The 16,460-nt window shown below is 38.4% G+C and overlaps 1 protein-coding gene across 1 annotated transcript; it reads right to left on the bottom strand.

Moving 5' to 3' along the window:
* Positions 1 to 12,803: 12,803 nt before the first annotated feature.
* Positions 12,804 to 14,849, bottom strand: LOC140228889 (uncharacterized). Its single transcript, XM_072309159.1, has one exon. The coding sequence runs from the start codon at positions 14,847 to 14,849 to the stop codon at positions 12,804 to 12,806; it is 2,046 nt and encodes a 681-aa protein (XP_072165260.1).
* Between the last annotated feature and the right edge of the window lie 1,611 nt (positions 14,850 to 16,460).

The following is a 16,460-nucleotide window of genomic DNA, read 5'->3' as shown; positions in this document are numbered from 1 at the left end:
AGTCCTTACCCTTACCATTAATGAGTTTTAAGAAGATAATCATGCCTGCTACACCATATTGAATGAATATTGATAAATTGTAAAATTTTAGAGATGTATTATCATTGTTTTATTAATAATCTTTATTATTGCAATTATTATCTTTATTATCATCATTATTTTATCATTATTATCATTATTATATTATCATTATTACTATTATTATCTTCATCACTATCATCATTACTATCATTAACAATATTTTATCACAACTTTATCATAAATGCATGTGCATGTATGTACGCAAGTGTATTAAACAAGAAAGAGGGAAAATGAGTTTGTTTATAAATAGATAAATACAGTATTTATGAATTCATATATAAGACAGGGCCCAGTACAACTTCTTTGATTCTTTTTTTTTTCCGCCATAATAGTTTTTTTTTAATTTTCCTCTTAATCTAGAACTGAACTGAACTGAACTGAACTAGGCACAATTACCCCCCATCACACAAAACATTCAAAATGTAAACACAGGTGCATCAAGTCAATATCAAGTGACGTGTCAAAACACCCCCAACGACTTTTATTAGCAATAAATCTAAAAGCAAGTTGTTGGGGTTTTTTCAGGGAATGTTAGGTTTTGTGCATTGCTCAATGTTACAGATAGTCGATTTATTGATTGGCATGTTTTACCATTGTACTGGGACAAGTCAGGTACAAGAGCATTATTCGCAATCAAGTCGCGCATGACTTGACTTCGCAACCTGAAACCAAAAGACCTAGATCTGTGGGGGGGGGGGGGGGGTAATTTCCAAATGAAAACAAAAAGTATAATGATAATAAGAAAAAAATAAGATCAAACTATTGTTGGAATGAAAAGTCACGTGGTTGCTAATCATTCACAAAGATAATTCAGTAGACAGTATAAGCAGTATAGGATATCACTGAAGCTCGAAGGTCACACAAACCTTCTGTGTATGATTTGTCACTGGTGGATGATCTCCTATCGCGATTGGTGGGCTTTTGCAACTTCGATTATGTTTGCTCATGAGCACGGCGATTAGAGCATACAAGTCAGTATTGTATCATGGTGGTATCTATTTATATTGCTCGTTCTGAAAGGCATTGACTTCACTTGTTCATGCCCGTTTGTCATAACAGTTTAAAGGCAAAATATTACTATGAAACAGCAAAGATTTGCTAAAAGGGCAGGCACCTTTGAAAGCTGTTAATGATAACAAATGTTGCTCTCTCAAATAGTGTACTGGCATGGGGGCAAGTATTCAATTATAAATCTGTTTATATTTGTGTTCAGATATATGATAGTTATTTTTAGGAGCACTGTTCAGGGTATAAGGAAGTTTTTCCAATAATATGAGGGACAGTTAAGATCCAGACAAAGAAACCGAGGTCTTCAGATAATAAGATAACCAATTAGATTGTCACTGCTTGGTACTAGTTATGTATACTGTATATTGTTAACGACCAAAATCACTCTTGAGAATAATCGCACAAAAGAAACAATCAACTAATGTTCAGGCGGTTTATTCACAGTGATATGGTGGGTACAGACTCGTAATCGGTTTTCACATCAGTACAATAATGATCAATAAAACTGTAAATCGGTAGTGGAATCACTTACACGTTTTGTTATCAAGTAATCCTTTGTAAATGTTCAAATACGATGTTCGATGCACCGATGAATGATCCTTGACGCACCGATGAATGATCCTTGACGCACCGATGAATGATTCCTCCGATGTAACTCCAAAGGCGTAGGTTGCGATAGTCCACAGTATAAATCCGGGGTAAACTCCACGATATATGTCCACAGCGAAACGTGCAGAATCCAAACGTTAAGACGACCACGTCCAGTCGAGGCGTTGAATGATGATTCACTTTATATTGTCCAGCAAGGAATCCAGCCCGTCACAGCTTTGCCGTAATAATGTCCGTTGACACTAAAAAAAAAAAAAAAAAAAAAAAAAAATTGAGTCTATCTCCAATGTAGGCAAATTAATTCTCTGCAGGCAAAAATGTCTCCCAGGCTTATCTCCACAAACACAGTTTGTATAGCAGGTCAGCAGGTAACACAGGACTGACTATAACAAGTCGCTTCAGAGCCAGAAGTGACGTAACTCTCAGAGCAGAGGTGTTGGGTACTCTGCCTACCTCAGAATTTCTCCGGCTTATATACTATCCATTCACCCCTTTCTAGTACATTCTGTAATTTTCTGCAACCTGGGGCCACACACCTGAACATACTAGCAAGTCCAAGTTCCAGGAATCCTGGATGACTCACTGCCTAACTATGTGCATAATATCATTGCCAAAATTAACTACCAATCACATTGGGCTACAGGGACAGTGCCTCACTCAGCCAAATATGTAAGCACTTCCCAGAATTTTCTGGAATGGGTTAAATCATTCTAGATTGAGTGAGCTATAATGTATTTCCTGTCACATGCATGTACTGTATCTACATTGTATACCACCTAGAAAATTCTCCACTGATTTGGTCAGCCTGTATGTACTATATCTATATCATATAGAATGTTCTCCATTAATCTGGTCACCCTGTGTACATACAATGTACACATTAAAACAACCATGCATACAGCCTTGATACATTAAACATGTACATAACTACTTGTGTGTACATTTGTGACAATATTGGCTTCTGATGTTAAGGAATAAGATCCCGTGATATATCTATTCGTCATAATATACTTTAACAATTCGAGTACATAAAATATACACGTAGTTTTATATATATATATATATATATATATATATATATATATATATATATATAAATATCCCGTGTATATGCAATGTACATAAATTTCTTTGTTCATTTTGATGGAGGTGAAAATAAAGTTGAAAGTTGAAATATATATATATATATATATATATATATATATAATATAATATATTTACATATATGTGTGTGTGTGCGTGTGTGGAGAGAGAGAGAAGAATGAATCACACATAAAAATGTAGACACCAATGGTCATAGACATACTAGTAGTATAATCAAATTAAATGTGTACGTTGATCTTATTAAATGCATATGTTTGTATGTACAAACCTGCTCTAAAATGTGACCTTACTTGATTTAATTGCGATCTAATCATTGATCTACAGTAAACAGAACTTTGCTTACTCAATGCAGTCATTCCCATATAATTATGAGGAACTATTATTTGGGTACTAGGTCAACAAAGTTCACATTTAAACTGCATTTTACTGAAACACCTTAACAAGTGAGATGTAATGGGGCTCGCTTTTAAACATCATTGCATGTACAAATTATAGATCTCCTTACTCGATCAAGGATTTTTAATCTTCTTTTTTTGTGTGTGTGATAAAAATCAAGTCAAGGTTGTTTCGCATCCCTCAAAATGAATGAAATACTACCTATTTATAAACGCGGTGTGCATTCATGTGATTTTATGTCAACAATACCCTTTTGATCACTTGTTTCAGTGGCGATACCCATTACCTTAGTAACGAGACTTTGTTTATGTGTGGGTGTGAGCATGTAGATGCGTGTGTATGTGTGTGTGTGTGTGTGTGTGTGTGTGTGTGTGCGTGCGCGCGTGTGTTGTGTGTATGTGTGTGTGTGCGTGTGTGGGTGTGTGTGTGTGAGTGTGTGTGTCTGTGTATGTCTTTGTGTGTGAGTCCGATGTTCGCGTGAGACTGTGCATGAGTTGGTACAGGCAAGGAGGTTCAGTAATAGGCGCACGAAAACTGCATTAATTGAAAGAACAAAGTGTGCTACAGCCGTCACGTATCACAGGTCCGCACCCATCCATTTGCGTACCTCTTGTGGCGTTTAGTCCGCCCGACCACCAGCACAGTGTGCTCCACAAACTTGATCTTTACACTCATAGCAAGTTCATGACACATACTGTATATGCATTACGGTCTGCCGGGCCAGACAACAATTCATACATCAAACAATCCCACATGCGCACGCGAGTTATCGCCAGAATTCTACGATAGGAAACTATAATTCACACTCCATACTCTGGATAAAGAAAGAAAACGAAAAGAGAGAAAGAGAAAGAGAGAACCAGAGGGAAAGAAAAAAAGTATAATCGCTCTCCAGCTAATCCAGCCCTCAGGATGTTTTCCCAAGTCAAAAATGGACGTGGAAAAAAAAAAGAAAACCCTCTTCCCCCGTTCTTTCTTTCCTGCTTCTATCCATTATTTGCCTGTCGCCTGTCACGGGTTCACCAATTCACTTGACTCGCCTCACATTTCTTACAGACGATCTCAGTTTAACTAGCTCGATTCCACTCACGATTAAAGCCACTGTTTACCGTTGGGAGCAGTGATGTAAACCTGTTTGGGTTATCACGCCCTATTTTGATGCATATGCAAATTATGTATAGTTTTGTTGTATACCACAAAACATCCTAACATGCAAACATTTCGCAATAAAGCCGCAAATATAAAGATATATCACTAATTGCTTCAAGAAACCATAACTGTAGACGATTTGGTCTAGAAACGACTTTGATAAAACTATTGTTCACACTTTGTATAAATACTTAACATTGATTATACTGATTAACATTTTACATTGATTGTTTCTATCCCTTACTCACTTCTTAGAATAATTTTAAAGCACTTCAGCTGTGTGTTTGTTTTTTTCATCTGTAACTGTTAATGTGGCTTTAACTATAGAAAAAAAAAAAGATGTGGAATTGAGGGGATCCAATCTAAACTGTCCAGGGAGTCTTATGATGCATCTTCTTCTGGAACATGATTATGTCAAACCATTCCATGAATATCTGTCATGAAAGACTCAACAACTGGATGGATGAATCGTAGTTGATGTAACTTTAGCCTTTCCTCTGAAACTTTATCAGTGCTTCCGTGCGTACAAATTCTCTCCTCTCTTTTGCTCAAAGTGAAAACAAACGACATTGCATGGTCCGGATTGTAGACGTGTATACATTCTCTTTCATATTATCACAAAGGGAGGAAAATATAGGTGACACAACAACATGTCACCCATTATTTTCTGACAACAAACAAATCACCACCACAAGACTTAAGTAACAACAAAACTTTTTTTTTTACTCCCCTCGCATCAAGCGCCATCGTTCCTAGTCTCGATCCATCCTCTGCTCCAACGTGGGCCGAACAGGCCACACCCACTTTGCTCAAATGCATATTCATGACAATTGTTATGTATTCTGAGAAGATCATATCACTCTTCCTTTCTCTTGTAACATCCTCGTAGTCAGCACTATAGAGTTTGTCTTCCTAATCATAATCCACGTTTTTATTCGCACCTGCATGTAATTTATCATTATTGTTTTCTACTCTTATAATCATCATATATATTATATATATATGATATATATATATATATATATATATATATATATATATATATATATATGTATATATATATATATATATATATAATTCTTACAATTATTTTATACTCTTCTCAGCTTACTTTGCTTTGCTTATGAGACTTTATTCACTGTCACCAAAGAAAGTCAAATGTCTATGTGCTTTTCGAAAAATGAAATAAAATTTGAATTAAGATCATATATAATATGTCCGGATTTTACTAATTGATATGATTTCTGGATTTTTCAAACAAGCGTGATGATGTTCATGTTATGATAAATGGGGAAAAGTAAAATGATACAAAATATAATCCTACCTAGGTGTGACATCATCGATCAATTGTTGTTTTAATACATGTTATTTTATAATCTGGACAAAGGAAGAGGGGTATCGTAAGTCATTAAGTCACAAACAACGCACACATACACACATATATATACACATACACACACTCACACACACACACACACACACACATACACAAACACAACGTCATACAACACACGTTAAAATAATGAGAAAGAAAAGGCAACAGAACATATCTCTATACTTGTCTATTTTTCTTGCCGCATTTCCTTAATGACATTGCATGATAATATCTTCTTGTATGTTCTATTACATTCCCTCAAGGAATCAGCGAAATGGCTGCTGACCAACATTCAGGTTCTCTTCTCTTGTTTTCTCCTCCACAAACAGTAACCATAGGAAACAGGTCCTTGTTACCCAGTAGGCCCACATTTATTATACATCAAGCGAAGAGAGAGTTTGTGTAAAACATTTTCATGGGACTGAGTGGTTCCCCAAGATCGACAGAACAGCAAAAAAAAAAAAAAAGGGCGACTTTACGCCAACACAGTCAGAACTTTCGGCTGTATATTTTGGTGATTGTATACCGTCTCAGCAAAGAAGTGACTTAATCTCATCAGTTGAGAAGTTCACTCACGCCTGACACTGTTAAAGTCTGTTCTTCATTCCTTGTGCTCTATATTCTCTCCCTCTCCCTTCCTCTTTCACTCCTTCTCTCTCTCTCTCTCTCTCTCTTTTCTCCTTCCGTCCGTCTTTCTTTCTCATTCTTTCATTCTTTGTGTTCTTGGCTGGTACACGCAATATACAATGACTCGCAAAATTCACAAATGAGCACATACGTAATACTCTATTACTATCCTATCAGTCGTGTTCTCTCTTTACTCTTTCTTCCTGTCTGCCTCTCTGTCTCTCTTTCTCTTGACCTCCTTCTGTCTATCTCTGTCTTTCTTCTTGTTCTCTCTCCCCTTCTCTCCCCTCGTTTCCATCCCCATATCTTTCTTTCCTCTCCATAAGCCGTCTGTTGTTACGAACGCCACCAATTTGTTTTCCTGATGGGGTTTTGTGCCAACGCATTTAAAGCGCGTGCTATTGGGTGTCACCTTTTCAAAATACGCGCATTTAGCGGGTGAAAGAAAATCTCTGCGCCGGTAGCTATCGGCCGTTTCTTTATGCCCGTGCCTCCTCCAGCGAACAAAACTTCACGAACTCACTTTATTCGTTATGCGTTCAAACGGCCATGAAACAAAGCGTATCATAAATACCAGACTCAGTTAAATTTCAAAATGTCATAGCAGATTTCTAAGGTGATGTATATTTAAGTTTATAATATATTATGTTCTACGTTATTCCATCTTCGATTCCCATCTTTTTCTTGTATTTTCTTTCTGTTCTGTCCTGAGCTGGGAGCTGGGATACTTTCTTTATAAAACAGATGAAACTTCCGAATAAAAATAGAGAGAAAAGCAGTCATATTCCTAGTTACTTCTCTTAAGAAGAGATTCGTTCTTTTGTACACATTTCCTCATTATCTCTCCTTTTCCTCCCTCGCATACTTTCTTTCATCTCTGATATTTCTTCCCCCTCTTTACAAATCAACGGCCTTTTTAACGGATATTATGAAACATTCATATAAATATCGTACAAAGCGTCTGCACTTGTCATTTACTGTTTTGTATTACGAAACGAAAAGAAAAAATAGAAAACCGACAACAACAAAAAGAATTGCCCTTTGATAACCCCTCTCCTTTACCCGTTAATAGCCCTCCACGACGCATCTTTATTGACTTCGGAAATGTCTTGCCTGCGGTTTCGTGAAAAATCCATCTTTGCAAAGCTTGCTCCCATTTAACCCTCTTGAATACCACCCCTCCCCACCCCACACACACCTTCTCCTCTTCGTTTATTCGCACGTGTGTCGAACGACCACCATCACAACTTTCTTTAACATTTTCCCTCTTTGCGCAGGTCTGCCGTCGATCCTCTCTTTGACCGTTTGATTTCCACTCACAACAAAGCATTCATATCAATTTAAGGGGCATCTAATTACCTTTTTCAACCCTCCGGCGGAGAGTCTTTAACTCATCGCAGTTCAACACGTGCCCTAAATTTGGCGATCATTATTTCCGACAATGTCACTGACAAGGCTATCTTGTATAGTTTTGCCAATAATTTACTTGACTCTTCACCACATATACAAGTGCTTCGGCATTGTACGTAAATGGTCATTACAAGCAACAAAACGTGCTGATAATGCGATCAGGAAGATGCGAGCAACGCGCTCATCTCATAAATAAGTAAAATGCACTTTCAAGATTGATTCAAAGGGGTCATTTTTTCCAAACTCTTCACCGCTATCTAGCCTCCACCCTCCGGCCTTCTTCAAACGAGGGAATATTACGTTGTTTGGTGACAATGACGCTAAGATGGGCTTGTTTACCTTAGGTCATGACATGGGTTCACACAATCTCCTCATTGTTTGTTCCGTGATATGATAGTCAAGGTTGTAGCAAAAGCGGAGATAGAAGTTCGTGAATAACAAAATGGTTGCAACGAAATATACAAACTACAACATGATAGATATAGTAGACAGAAAGATAGACACAGTGAGAAAGGAAGGAATAGAAGAAGAAAAGAAGAAACTAAGGAAAACAGAACCAAAAATCGAAGGAAACAAAAATAGTAGCGAAACAGTGAAGGAAAATACGTAATAAAACAATGAAGAAACAGGGAAATTTGTCGAGCAAAGAATGAGTATCATGGTTATAATTTTCTTTCTTTTTTAACTGCCTATGATTGATTTGTTACAGTAAGGATAATTGAAACAAAGTCAACAGAATTAAAAAGCCAAAGGTCGACTAAAAGATATGGTAACCTGGTGACAGATTAGGCACTCAAGAGAAATATTTTTCACTTTATCTCTTTCCTCCTCAACGAACCCAGAAAACTTTTTTTAAATGCCATAATAATTTAACAACTACCTTTGTTACCCCTTCAATTCGATGGCAGAAAATCAACCAATCTTGATTCAGCATGTGATTACAGCTTGTTTTTAGTCGTGTTCAAATATGAATATTGTCTGTAACTATAATGTGATTCGCTCGAGTGCAGACTATTGTGATTGGGCGTGGTCACATCATAATTTATGCTAGACTTCGGCGACAGCCTCATGGAAGGCATGATTTCCCGTAGGTGCTCAAGGGTTTCGTCTACTTGTTCTCCAGAAGCAAACCTTATCACGGGACGATACCGAAACCTTGTGGTTCCATTCAACATTGTTTTTCAAACATTCCACCAGTACATTTTGAAGAATCAGAGAAGCTTAGGAATATCAGATTCAAGGTCTTTGGCATTTTTTTTTCACCATCGTGATCTATCATGATACATATTTTTAAAAATGTATCGCTTTTGATTTGTTATACTTTTGGGAAATATCAGCTACCAAATAATGGATTATTAGTTTGAATCTTATCTCGATAATATGATTTCAAGATTTTTTTTTTCCGGTCGGACTACTGCAAATTATAGAACTTTCAAGTGTTTGAGTTTGTTTGTATTTTTGTACTTGAGTATTTGAGGTTGATTTGTAGTATAGGTTGTTTCATTGTTTGTACTTTGTTTTGATGTTCATGACATTCTTATCTGTATATAAATGTGAGCAGGGCCCCTTGGTAGAGCTGTTAACCAACTGAAAGGACTACCCTGCTAAAAGAATATTGAAATAAATAAATAAATAAATAAATAAATAAATAAATAAATAAATAAATAAATAAATAAATAAATAAATAAATAAATAAATAAATAAATAAATAAATAAATAAATAAATAAATAAATAAATAAATAAATAAATAAATACATAAATAAATAAATGAATAAATAAAAGTGTTCTGCAACAAACAAACGAAAAATACTTTAACGAACGACTTAATGGATGTGTTTTCAATGCTCTTTGTTGATGCCTGAAAGATGATGATAGAAATTTTCCTTTCCGACACATCTGATATTCCACTTTGCTCCAATTTGTCTTGCCCTCCGCAAAACCCTTTAATATTTAATGATCGATGATGTAGATGACGGTTAGATCATGTCGTTTTGAAGCAGTGAGATTATGATGAGTGCTAATAATGTAATTACCAATTTAGCTACTGCTACTACTACGACTACCATGAGGATTGTCATCAGCACCACTTTTGTCACCAACATCGACAATATTATTATCACCATGCACGTTGTTATGGTAATCGTGGTCATTTTCGTCGTCGTTATTCTTCTCTATATAGAGAGGTGCCCGCACCTCGTCAGGGGCCCGAATACCGTCACCCCGCTTAAAATTGTTTTAAGCGCACTAAACAAAAATTTAAGCCCTGGACTATGTTCACTACGCTTGAAACATGACAGGGCTACCACAACCAAGCAAATTGTGGTGAAAACCGAACAGTTTTTCGCGAAAATCTGAAATTTTATGAGGAATACGTGTTATAAGTATCATACGGTCACCCGCACGCATCTTTTACGTGTATGTCTATGGGAGCATCACGGTCTTCCGCACACGTCTTTTACGTGCTTTGTCTATGGGAGCGCCGGTGACGAGTTGCGGGCCCCTTCCTTAGCGCCCAACTATTCCGAATCGTTCGCGTTTGGCGACAATAGCTGCAAATTTTCGATATCGATCAGTGAACTTGTGATTCCATTAGAATCTTCAGCATTTTCCCTGTATGTGAGTGGGATTTCATAGAATTTCAGCGACGAAATGTGATTCAAATACGCGCAAAGATTAACTATGACGAGGTGCGGGTCACCCAAGAATACTCTTTTCTCTAATCTATTGACAGAGTGCGGATTTGAAGATAAAGCCAGACAGCAGTTATCCACGCGCGCGCGCGCGCGCACACACACACACACACACACACAAACGCACAACAATAACACCAAATACACTAACACACACATAAAGGCATTCGCCGATTCACACACGCATAGAGTGATTGTAATCCGCACGCCAGTGAAAGATGTGTAACAACGACATAGATACAGATATGTGTGCATGTTTGTTTGTTTGTTTGTTTGTTTGTTTGTTTTCCACCAGTGGCATCATTTCCAGTGCCATTGATCCAAGCACTTTGCCACCAACGGCAAACACGGCTTTTCGATTAGATACGGAGAGTTCTCGCAAGGCCCCCATCTTACCAAGTTCACTTATCTCATGTAGACCGGAGAGGGCGTACATCAACCTCACGGAATAGCCAAGAGCTGCATGGTCACCCAAACAATGGACGTTTATTCAGTGACAATGAAAACAGCAACAACAAACTTGAACAGCATCAAATTAAAAAAAAAAACCAACAACAACAACAAAAACAAAGCAAAATAAAAACTCAGGAGCATTACATGCAAGAATGGCTTTTACGTAACAGCAAGTGGTCCTACTCATGCAACAATTTCATACAAGTCTCGAGATGAGAGGAGCAAATTATGATGTAAGAAGATACAGATAAGAGTTGAGCAAAATTCATCAGAACTAAATTCATCTGCGTGGTATCCACAAACACTGTATACGTTTAGAGACCTTCTCCCATAAACTATGTTGATTCACTGAATTTGGCTTTGAGCGTTAGATGAAATCAAAGTAAACGTTAAATCCGACAAACATGAACAGTCTCTCTTTTCATCACCTTCAACTACAGCTTTTCTTCAATAGAAACATAGAATGACGTGCACCTGCCAATGGGGAAAAATGCTGATTGCCCTTATCACTTTAATTCGTTCAAGAAAATTAAATCATATTATGTCGACATTCTGCTTTATGTAAGTACAGAAATCAAAAGATTAGATGCATTTTCTTCACTGATATACGTACAAAGCAGTTAATCTTTGGGTAGAACACTGATCTCTATAATGTAACTACACTGTATAACTACAGTAGTTCAAAGAGATCAGCGGTGTTGACACTGATCTCCCCTCTAGAGGGGAGATCAGTGGGTGTTGAGCGGAACGCATCAGTTTTCTAAGATCAGACATAGATGGCGCTATGTATTTTCCTCATGGGCAAGGTATGATCTTACATTACAAGCTGCACGCTATGGCGACTTGAGTATGTCTGGAGGCAAGATCTCTACACAAACGGACATGCATTCTTCAGCAGCGGAAACGGCTATTCTGGCAGTTGCCTGGATTGCCAATGTTTCGTTGTCAAAGCAGTATTGCTATGATATTACAACTAATTCTGATTATTAAAAAGAAATATGCTAGAAATCCACAAACTGGGAAAATCTATCATGATGATTTACGGCAAGACGAGGAATTATCATTTCTTCATAATTAAAGATAGCAAGATAATATGGTAGTGATTAAGTAAAATGCCTCACGCGTCTTAAGCAATCAAGTAATTTGGTTTTAAAACAAGAAACTTGTTGCAGTTCACCTCATGACATTTTGGACCTATAAACCCTTTCAAAGAAAACAAGATGAAGCAAAGTGTTTCTTTATTTCATTGAGATTGACTTTGTCTGTATTCGATTTCCATTAGGAAAGTAAAATCGTCTTCTACTTACTCCATCCTAGATTTAGGTAAAATATCAGTATCACCATCTTTGTTCGATCTTCATGTTACGTAATTCATCTCAACATATGGTGTAGTCATGCATAATCTCACATAGATTTCATTTTGTTTGAGTTCCTCACGATATCCGGCTAAATAGTCTTCTACCATGATGTCTACAGACGGAGATAACAAAATACAATGTCATCTCAACGGTAAGATGAAACACAAAGATATTCGGTACAACAAAATAGGCAACTCACAAAAGAAAAAAAAAAAGAAACAAAAACCCCTTCTAGAACATCTGAATAGCTGAATGGTCATGATGTACAAGAACAATGGATACAGTCAAAATAAAACACTGTTCGCTCTGTTACTGAGAAAATAACTTTTCCAGGATGACCATGTGTTTCACAACTGTCTAGTTTCTACACATAAGAAGGGTCAGAGTTGTAGGTATGCATATTTGATTTACGAAAGAAAATATGCTTCCTCTCTGTAAAATTGACTCTAATAATAATGCAGCCACTTGAAAAGGGAAAACTAATTGTAAAGAAAATAATTGATTAAAAGAATTCTTGAAAGATCTCATTATAATGTTTGAGTTCAAGGTTGGGATGACTTTTTGTCTAAACGACGGAATAATTGCAGGATTTGTTGACCATCTGCTCCTGAATGAATAGCATCAATGACACTCTTCCTTCGACTCTCCTGGTTCTGGCCTGCCTGCATGAGTCGATTGAACGCTCGGAATTTCGACATCAGGGCCGACTGCCGATTGTCGTCGATCACTTTCATGGGATCGACGTCGTTCTCCTCCTGCATGGCTTTCAGATCTCGTTCTCGGGTCAAATGCGAGGCAGCCAGGGATCGCTGGAGCTGCTGCAGGTCGTTGCCGAGTGTCGGCGGTTTATCGAGAACCACCGCGTCCTGCTTCCACTGGTTCGATATCTTCGATTTCACGTTTTTCAAGTCGATCGCTGGTTTGATCGGTACCACGTCCTCTTCATCCGAGTCGGAGTCCTGTACTTCTACGCTCTTCTTGATGTCGATCTTCCTCGATATCGACTCGGCCGGTGCTTTGATCTTAAGTCGCGATCCCAGGGTTGACTTCTTTTCGACGGTCATACTCTTCTGCTGGCGAATTGAGAGCATGGAAATGGCGCGAAAACTAAATCGTCTCCTAAGACTCGATCGTCTTTGAGCAGGAGACGTCCGTCCATCATCGCTACCGATACTGGACGATACTGATGATCGCCTGTTGTTTTGTTCCTTCTTGCTTTTTTCTCCTTTTTCTGTACTGTTTCCAGATTTTAGGTTTTCCAACGGTTTCCCGCCAAGGAGTGCTGTGACGGAGCACGCCAGCAGACGATCTCTCTTTTTCTTCAGTTCAAGCTCTTCTCCGGAAAGTACCTTTTTGCGAATGTCGGGAATTACGTTCGGGGACTTAAGTCGCGGCGTACCTCCGACTTGTTTAGGTTCAGGCATGGGAGGGGTCGCCCTAGTAGGTACTGGTTCAGGCGACGGGCTGACCGGGGCCTCTGTTACGAACGTTCCCCCTGATTCCGTTTCTTTTCTCGCAAGTCTGGCCATGAGTTTTCCCACTGACATATTTCGCAAAGAACCAGAGCCACTGGTCTGTGAAATAGGTTCTAATACTTCAGATTCTTGGGACTCGGCTGTAGCGATACGAACTGTCTTCCGAGGTTTGTCAACGTGTCTGTCGCACACTTCAACTTCAGATTTCAAGGCAGGTTTCAGCCTGTCTGTCTGTGTTCTTGCCAAGAGAGGGCGCTCAACGTCACTGTCTTTGTGTTCGGTCTCCTGATTCTCTGTCATAGTTTTGCTTTCGTTGGGCACCGCTGTATCCCTGCTGTCGCCATTGTTACAATTCTGCACCGCGTCTATGGGTGTTGTTGACAACCTCATCCAACTATTTCTCTTTGCCAAACTTTGTTGCTGAGCTTTACCAGTCGAACGCTCGAATGACGCATGTGTTCCAGTTCTCACTTCGTCACTCGAATCAGCCTGGTTTGTGTCTTGTTCAGTCTCCCTCTCTTCTGTCAGTGGCTCCAAGGCTTTTAGATGTGGGAAAATATCTGCAGGCCGAACTCGACTAAGACTCGTTATGGTGGATGAGCGTCTTCTGAATATTGTTACTTTGCCTTTGTCCTCGCGTCGTTCGGTTTCCGCATCATTACTGTGAGATTCAAAACTGTTCGGGTGATGGCGTTTCCCGAGCGCGCGCGTCCTGCGAATGCCATTGCATCTCATTCGAGCTGCCTCGCTTGTAGGGGCCGAAGAAGCGCGATGTGCCAAGCGCCCTCTTTCGATCGTGCTGCCCCCAAGTTTTGACGACGCTGCTCTTCCAGAGTTCCCCGCTGATGGCAGTCGTCGCTCTCCCGCCGACATGCCATTGTCGTCGTCCCCATCGCCAAACCAATCCGCGGAACATCGCCCGCTACTTCTCCTCGTCGTCTTCAGTTCGTTCTTGAGATCCCGAATCTCCTTGTTGATTTCGAAGAAGGTGTGCCCGAGGTGGCGTTCGAGTTGCTTCAGCTGGTAGGCGAGTTTTGTGTCCTCTCGTTTGTTCTTAACTCGAGCCGTGAAGAAGATTACACTTGATAGAGCGTCTCCTTTCGATTTCTTCATGATTCCTACCAGAGACTGCACAAGCTGTGGTCTTCATGAACGTTTTGTTCTTAACTTTTAGAAGTCGCCCAACCTGGATTTGAAGAAGAAAAAAAATGGATGCTATGTCAGTATGTAATAGAAACCGACAAAAAAAAAAACACGAAAAAGAGGCAATTTTGAGATAGGGACTAGGTCTTGCACTGTGGGAATGGTTTATGATAATTGTCAGCGTGACATTATTCCCAGCGCCGCGTAGAGTGACATACATATACATGTCAAAATTACTTCCAGGTGTACTGTAATCTGTGAACAATTTCACAAGCATTGCCTATCAGGCAAAGGGTGATTTCCTTCATAATAATCTATGAATTATTTTGTGGGATCATTTTGGTATTTTGTATTGCATGCTCTCTTTAGTAATATCTTGTGATATCTTTCTGTCATCTCTGCAATTTTTAGTCATTGTGTTTCTAGAGAAATATATACAAATGACAAACAATGCCTCAAAGCAGCTATGTCTTCAAGTGTCGGGGATTAGACATTATACCAACGAGATATAATATCACTTTGAGTTGTCTTTGGACCAGGGTTGTATAAATATGAAAGAAAGAGAATACTAAGCAGAGGGGTGAAGGCTGAGGTGTGAATTTTCTTCAATTTTTCTCCCTCTAAAACTTGGACTACGTAACATAATAATGTCGGAATTTCGGAGCTTGGGTATTTGTTCCAAGTTCATCGTGTCACAGCCGGCAACCAGGGATAGCCTGGTGGTAGTGTCGCTGTCCGGAAAGCAGTACTGTAGATGACAGGTTCGAGTCCCGCACATAGTTCCTTTCCGACATGTTTGTTAAATTATAGATCAGCAGATGTGAGCTTACAAATTTCATTTGTAGAGGGAGACAAATTGAAGAAAATTCACACCTCAGGGTTGACAATGTTTATGCTTTTCAAAAGGTGTTCTTTTAAAAGTTTGCAATAAGCATTTCATAACAATCTTAACAAATTTTACTGTTGTTACAGTAGAAGAGAAGTGGGAAATGACACATTCATCGGGAAAAAACCTGAACATGAACAAAATACTCCACGCATTTCGGTAAAAAAAAAAAAAATCTACGAGTACAAGTAATCCTTTGCGCACTCGGAAAGTACAGTAAGTATTGTTTGAAGTTAGTCCGAAGAATTTACAATTTAACCATCACTAAATAAATGAATAAATAAATAGATAACTCTTATGACAGATGAACTTCTTTAAACGTTTCGTACCTTTTTTTTTTTTTTTTTTTTTTTTTTTTACAACCGAACAAAATTTGATGGGCCAAAACCTGAAATACATGTATACATGGACAAAATACTCCACGCATTTCGGGGAAAAAAAATCTAAAGATCTGAACGGATTCATGTCTCCCCTACGAGTACAAGTAATCCTTTGCGCACTTGGAAAGTACAGTAAGTATTGTTTGAAGTTAGTCCAAAGAATTTACAATTTAACCATCACTAAAGAAATGAATAAATAAATAGATAACTCTTATGACAGTTGAACCTCTTTAAACATTTCGGTTTTTGTTTTTTGTTTTTTACAACCGAACAAAATTTGGTGGGCCCATGTCGCATAATACATCCTCTAATGCT

The sequence above is a fragment of the Diadema setosum genome, chromosome 5 (assembly GCF_964275005.1).
Source record: "Diadema setosum chromosome 5, eeDiaSeto1, whole genome shotgun sequence".
Classification (NCBI taxonomy): domain Eukaryota; kingdom Metazoa; phylum Echinodermata; class Echinoidea; order Diadematoida; family Diadematidae; genus Diadema; species Diadema setosum.
Note: the sequence above shows the minus strand (reverse complement) of the source record. Positions and strands in the feature narration are given on the sequence as shown.

What these genes read in the sequence shown, in the direction of transcription:
- LOC140228889 (XM_072309159.1), bottom strand. Translation starts at nt 14,849, where the DNA reads ATGAAGAAATCGAAAGGAGACGCTCTATCAAGTGTAATCTTCTTCACG.